This window comes from Zerene cesonia, chromosome 1 (assembly GCF_012273895.1).
Source record: "Zerene cesonia ecotype Mississippi chromosome 1, Zerene_cesonia_1.1, whole genome shotgun sequence".
Taxonomy (NCBI): Eukaryota; Metazoa; Arthropoda; class Insecta; order Lepidoptera; family Pieridae; genus Zerene; species Zerene cesonia.
Window position 1 is genome coordinate 6,947,410 of NC_052102.1, and position 7,274 is coordinate 6,954,683.

The following is a 7,274-nucleotide window of genomic DNA, read 5'->3' on the forward strand; positions in this document are numbered from 1 at the left end:
CTTTGAAGATATAATGATGGTTTATATGTTGTATCTGACCTAGCCCGTATTTCATAGATATATAAAAATATGTAACTCCCAAAATAATATATTTAATATATTTCCTAATGAAACTGAATAAATCATACATATTATAAATGATGTAAAGATGGGTCCAAAATATATGTCAATGCAACCAACTAATATCTAACTATCTCAATGGGTTTTGTCAATTAACGTTTTCATGCATTCTACATTATCTCAACTCATTTTTGCCTGCGATAAGTATAACAATATATATAAATTGGAAATCATTCAAAATTTTTGCTACGTCTTATATAAACTTATACGTATTCTTATATGAAACGAAAAACTGTAACTTGAAGGTTTGGTAGGGACTACATACAATTTGTTCATAGCCTCTACACAAAATTATTTGTAGTTAAATTATTTAACTACTTCTCTCGATTGGCATAAAATTAAACGAAGAAAATCCATGAACAGTCTTATTATATGATTGTTATTATATTAAAGTGAAATCTTTCAGAAGTTCAACGAGCTAAGCCAAGCAGGCATCGTCTCCGTTAGAAATTTATATCTTCTTGGTATATATAACCAACCTATTCATACAAAATTTATTATGTTCCTCATTTAATTTTTAAGATATTATTATTACTAGATCGAATCGGTTGCGTCTGACTCGGGACATTAAAAGTTCTGTACAAAGACGCAAAAGAGCAACTAAACAAATTGGACATCCATTCAATTTATGAACGTGTTTAATTTCGATTTTTTATTATTAGTTCTAAAAGAAATCTCTAAAATGCCTACTATCTCCCTATCACATATAGCTTGGTTACAGACAGACGGACGGACAGAGAGACAGACAGACAGACGAACAGCGAAAACTTTGTTATAGGGAAGCAAATTCCGCTTTACCCTTTGGTTACGGAACTGTAAGAAAGTTGAATTGATAAAATAATACTACTGATAGGAATCAAATGCACATAGCTATATGTCTTATTTTCTTATCTGAAAATGGGATATAAATTGATAAAATGTACATTAGATACCATTAATCAACTACAATTAAATAAAAAATGTAATGGTTATACACTGTTTGTACAATTGATTAGGGCGTATTTTTAGCAATGTTGCTTAAAAACCAGGTTATGAATTTAATTTTTTCATTGTTTTGTTGTTGTACAAGTAGGTACGTAAAAGAATAATAATTTGATGCATGAAGTGATAGGGATTTGAAAATATTTAAGATATAGTAAATGACATTATATACACAAAGATTATAAACAGGAAACTTTTGTATTTTTGCATGTTTGTAACGTTGTCACGCAAAGAATATTTCAAAAATTATTTCACAATTAGAAAGCTGCAACTTCACTGAGTGACATAGGCTATATATGTCGCAAGGGCGAAGCCGACGCGTACAGCTAGTCTACAATAAAGGTGTATTAGAATCGGACATTGAGGTTGTTGACAGAAAGAGCGACATTCGGTGGTCACAAAAAGGAAACTTAGGGAATTATTTTTCTTAAGTAATTAGATGTATTGCTTTGTGTTTGACAACATTTTCTATTTAAAATGTTTTTATACGTTACTAGCTATAATGCACATTTTTGCTTGCATTCGATTTTTCAATCTTACCCAATCTCGTCTCATCCACCGTTTAGAAGGAGTTCAGTGATATGAAGTGGTCAGACAAGCTCACCCTATAGACGTCATCATGTCTTCGTGTAAACTAGACATTAAAATGACCGTAAAGTTCTTCTTATTAATTTCGGAATTTTCTTATTTTTTAATGTAAGAACATTTCACGAAGCATTAGAAATCAACTTAAGAGACAACGAATAAATACTAAAGCAGTGGTAGTTAAGTGGTGTAAACCTCGGATTTCAAAATCGATAAGTCGGGGTTCGAGACCGGGCGAGCGTGCAGGAAATAAATTCATTTTTCAATTTATCTGCACATGTGGGTTACATCACCACTGCTTAAAATGGTGAAGGAAAACATCGTGCGGAAACCGGCATGTCCAAGAATCAAAAGTTCGACGACATGTGACATCTGCCAACCCGCACTTGGCCAGCGTGGTGAATTACGGCCTGAACCCTCATAGGAGGACTGTGTCCCAGCAGTTGGAACATATATGGGCTATGATGATGATGAAATACGATTATGCAGTTCTCAAGATATAGCAAGACGGAAAAATTATTGTAATTGATATAACCTAATATTATAGAATTCAGTGATTATAAGGATTGTAGACGGAACTTAAGTATTTATTATCACGTTCGAGGATAATGCACGATACGTAATCAGCGACACTAATAACAGTAGATAATACCTACATTAAGTTTTACGGGCTTATAAAAATACGACCTTAGTAATATTCTTTGATCTGTAGTGGTTAAGACGTTTTGTTAAATTGTTAGCAAAATGTCAATTCGCGCCCTGAGCCCCGAATTAGCCGAGAAAGCTCGGCTAGAATTAAATGAGGATAGCAATAGACTGCAAAGTGATATACAGCATATTAAAGACTGGCTGTCTAAACAACCGCATCTGAGGGCTAGAACAGGTATGCTGAAAATCTACTTGTTATGATTTATTACAAAATTCCTTTTCTGCCCTTTTCTATACGCTTTAACCAACTGAGTAGTAAAATATTGTAATGTGAAAAAAAGAACAGATGAACCTGCGGAATCTTTAGTATATTATATTAAAGAAAATGATATTTTATATAAAAGAAAATATTGTTGTACTAAAAAGCCCTCTTAAAATATGAACAATATAAGTAAAAATTTAAGAAGTAGAATTTTATCAAATGTAAGAGAGTAGAGAGCATAAAGATTTCTAAGTATGTTTTATTACAAAACATACTTAGAAATCTTCTAACGAGATTGATTATGTTCGTATATATTATATCCACAAAATTAATACATTATTTATTGATAGTAGATGATTCGGTATAATAATTAAAATTTATGGAATATCTTTCTTTATGGAATAAAAGGAGAAACGCTCATTATAATGTAAATAAACTTCATAGTTAATGAAATTATTTTTTTGCAGATGACCAATTCATTGTAGCATTTTTGCGAGGATGTAAATTCAGTTTAGAACGAACGAAGGAGAAAATTGATCTATATTATTCTCTTCGTAGTCTAGCCCCAGAACTGTTCAGCATACAGCCAAAAGATGCCCGATTTAAGGAAATCATGAGTCTTGGGTAAAACGTTATGTTTACTTATAATAATAATGTTTTAGTTTGGTAAATTAATTGATTTAATAAAACAAATAATGCTTATTATGATTATTTTACTACAATGTTTCATTATTATTGCGAAACATTGTAGGAAGTCATGTTGATAAAGGAAAGGATTGTAATTTCTTGACTATAAATGGTACACCACGTTTTTAATACTGTTTTTAAATAAAATACTTGTAAATTTTTTCAGTGCTTATGTAATTCTGTAGTATTATGATTATTTTACAACAATGTTTCATTATTATTGCGAAACATTGTAGGAAGTCATGTTGATAAAGGAAAGGATTGTAATTTCTTGACAATAAATGGTACACCACGTTTTTAATACTGTTTTTAAATAAAATACTTCTAAATTTTTTCAGTGCTTATGTAATTCTGCCAAACTCTTGTGCTAGTGACAAAACAAGGATTACATTGCTTCGTCTAGGACGACTTGACACCAATAAATTTAGTTTAATTGATATGCTAGCTGCAGCAAACCACTTGGAAAAGGTTCTATCCCTTCTTATTATTTTTAATAGTATACATAAAGTATGGATGAATAAGTAGGTTCAATGGCCCATTCTTCCAATGTGCCAGCTTTGTTTCTTATTATAACAAAGAAATATGATTTAATGTATAAGTCGGACGTCATTACTTAGCCATGGCATAGATATTATATTTATACGATTTAACGGGGCACTTTTGTAATGAATAAAAGTACATGTATCGAGAACGAAGTTGTCTGGTATACCGGTATCACAGATGATATACTATGTAGAATAGTTGAATACGTTGCAGCGTTCAGATTGGTCAATTCTTTTTCATTCCCCATTTCGGGATTGGAAAGTGAGAGAGTATCATAATTTAACGACCAGTGAAATTTTCAAAATATCATTATCTTGTAATATCATTGCAATGTCAGTATCATGCCTTTGACAATATATCTATAAAATACGCACGAAATATGTTCCTTTATGAATTTTTTTTTCCATAAAATCTTATTACATTACTCTATGCTTTCCAGATTACTTTAGTAAATGATGATGAAAGCATGATTCATGGCAGACGTACGATAATAGATTTAGAGGGGGTCACCATGGCACATTATGTACAAATGACACCGACTACTATGAAGAAAATGATTGTTTTCGGACAGGTACGACAGCCTTACACCTAACTTATATGCTGATTATAATAAAGTATATTTATATCGTCATTTGTTACTAAAAATACGTAAAATATTTTAGGACGCTGCTCCTATGCGGATGAAAGGTGCTCATTATATTAATCTTCCTCCTGGATTTGATGTCGTTTTCAACGCAATGCGAAGTCTTCTAAATGAAAAGAACAGGAACAGGGTATGCCATTGTATTTGATACGAAATTAATCATTAAATGGTTAGCATGAACGAGAGTTGACAAACTTCTATCATCTTGCTGTGGTTTTTAGTTACTCGTGCATAACAAGAATTACGATGAAATGTACACTTACATTCCCAAAGATACTTTGCCAGCTGAATATGGTGGTAATGCGGGAACTGTCGATCAAATTGTAGGTAAGTCCCTAGAATTATCTATACATACAAATACTAGTTGTATGTGTACCCACCAGAGCCATATACACAATTAGAATTGACGTCGACGCTTTTATTGCTTAATTATATTATATTTTTTACGTATTACCTGTGCCCGCGACTTTGTTCGTGTAGAAACGATAAGGCATAGTGTTCCTCGGTTCCGTCGGTGCCGCTGGATTAAAAGTAGTTAAAACTGAAAAACACATATAAATCCCTTTAAACGTTTCTGAGAATAGCGTGCGTGTACTCACATACAAACAGGGGTTTGTACTGCTTTAATAGAATACCAAAATAAAGCAGTTGCTTTCTATCTTCCACGTTTCACATTGACCGTCTACGTCTTTATTATATGTATAGATTACAGTGACAAGTAGCCAATAATAATCATAAGTTACACGATCATTAGTAACTAGCCAATTGTTCCACGTTATTAATTTTTTTTTAATTTCTAGTACCATTATTAAATAGACACGTTTGGCTATAAATAAAGCTATGAAATTATAAAAAACTCACGATTTCCCCCAAATTGTTACATTTCAGATTACTGGATGAAAAAAGTAAACGATTTTAGTTCCTGGTTGGAAGAGGACATAAAATATGGATCAGATGAAGCCAAGAGACCAGGGAAACCGAACACTGCGGCAGAGCTGTTTGGTGTTGATGGTTCCTTTAGACAATTGGAATTTGACTAATCATATTTCTTATTTGAAAATAATTGTATTAAATTGGCAAATAAAATTGTTATTGTTTAAATTTTACTCACAATATTATTTACTTACTAGCTGCACCCGGCAAACGCTGTTCTGCCTTACTCTTATCGTTTAGTGGTATGAAAAATAGATGTTAGCCGATTCTCAGACCTACCCAATATGCTTACCAAATTTCAGAGGAATCGGTCAAGCCGTTTCGGAGGAGTATAGAGACTAACATTGTGACACGAGAATTTTATATATAAGATTATATATAAGATTTTATTAAGAATTTATGAAAATTACATTCTTTTACACAAGTCAAGTCATAACAACATGTGTAGGAAATCCTGTAGTAACTAGGGCAGTTTATTTTTTTATAACAATAGGGTTGTTCAATGTGTGTGTATTTTATTAACTACATAGATTATTTAAAAAAAAAACTGTGACCACTATGGAAGTGTGAATTCAAATTGTGGTCAAAATATCTAAGACATTAGACACTTAAAAATAAAAGGTAAACTGTCGTAATACCAGATACCAGATGAGTTTGTTTAGCAATAAATTAATTATTTGTTTTACTTTTTTATTATTAATATGTAATAATTAGTTTATTATAGCAGTATTTGCAGTTAACAATAATTTGAGTTATTAGTAAAATATTTAAAATTAAATATTGTTTTTTTTTTAAAGTCTTTCAGCTCTCTACCCTTATATTTGTGCCAATCTTTATTGATTGTATTTAAAGCACTGCCAATTTCAACTTGTGACAATAATGTGTAAAAAATGACGTTTTTTCCTTATCCTTAACGAAAAAGGGCTAAAAAGAGTTTTAGCCTTAACGTAAATCCCAACAAAACAACCTCAAATAATAAAAAAAGCTGCTGAGTTGGTAGTTCGCCTGATGGTAAGTGATCTCCATTGGCCATGAATAATTGCAGAGTTAGAGCCTCTGCAAATGCGTTGCCCGCTTTTAATAGGCTAGTAATGAGGAGAGACGACGGAAATCAAGGAATGAAGAAGAAGGACTGGGAATGGTTACGAAAAGAATGCAATGAATCAGATGCTATTGCTTCACGCCGATTCTCTGTGGAGATGTGATATTTCCCTTGTGCGAACTGGCTCAATTCGTAGAGATATATATATGTCTGTCGATTCGAATATAACTGCGTTCTCTTTGAATTGACTTTTTTCGGTTGACCGAAAACCGTCAAAAAGTTTATTTCTTCTCGTGATACGATGGGACCGATATTTAAACAACTTTCAAAAATTCATTATTTAAATAAAGCCTGGGTGTGGTTACATATAAGTGTAACTCCCCTGATAAGTTAAAAAAATGTGAGCCGTCACGGGACGCCTGGCAGATGTGAAACATCGACATTATTTTATAAAATTAATATGCAAAGAATAGACTGTGATAGGAACAAAATATGTTATAATGATAAAATAAAATATTACACCGTACACACTACTGAATATAGACTGTATATATTATACACTATCATTTAGCGTGGCGTCGCGTCGCCACGGCATGCGTCGCCACGCCAGAAATCTGTTTTACGTGCGGCTACGGATGTTTCACATCAAAAAACCTGAAGTAGGAGCTATACAATATATTTAGTAGATAATAGGTATAATGAGTCATTTGTTAATACAATATAATTATATTAATAAATAGCGGAAGGCCTCGGTTTTGCCCGTGGTACATCTTAGCTTTATAAAGATGAAGCTTCTAATAGTGAAAGAATCTTTAAAATCGGTCCAGTAG

General features: G+C 32.2%; 1 protein-coding gene across 1 annotated transcript; it reads left to right on the forward strand.

The window, feature by feature from the left end:
• Positions 1-2,090: 2,090 nt before the first annotated feature.
• LOC119829859 (clavesin-2-like) lies at positions 2,091-5,619 on the forward strand. Its single transcript, XM_038352561.1, has 7 exons — positions 2,091-2,569; positions 3,064-3,220; positions 3,622-3,751; positions 4,266-4,397; positions 4,489-4,599; positions 4,691-4,796; positions 5,358-5,619. Exons 1-7 carry the CDS (start codon positions 2,431-2,433, stop codon positions 5,507-5,509), a joined length of 927 nt encoding a protein of 308 aa, XP_038208489.1. The 5' UTR covers positions 2,091-2,430; the 3' UTR covers positions 5,510-5,619.
• Positions 5,620-7,274: the final 1,655 nt, after the last annotated feature.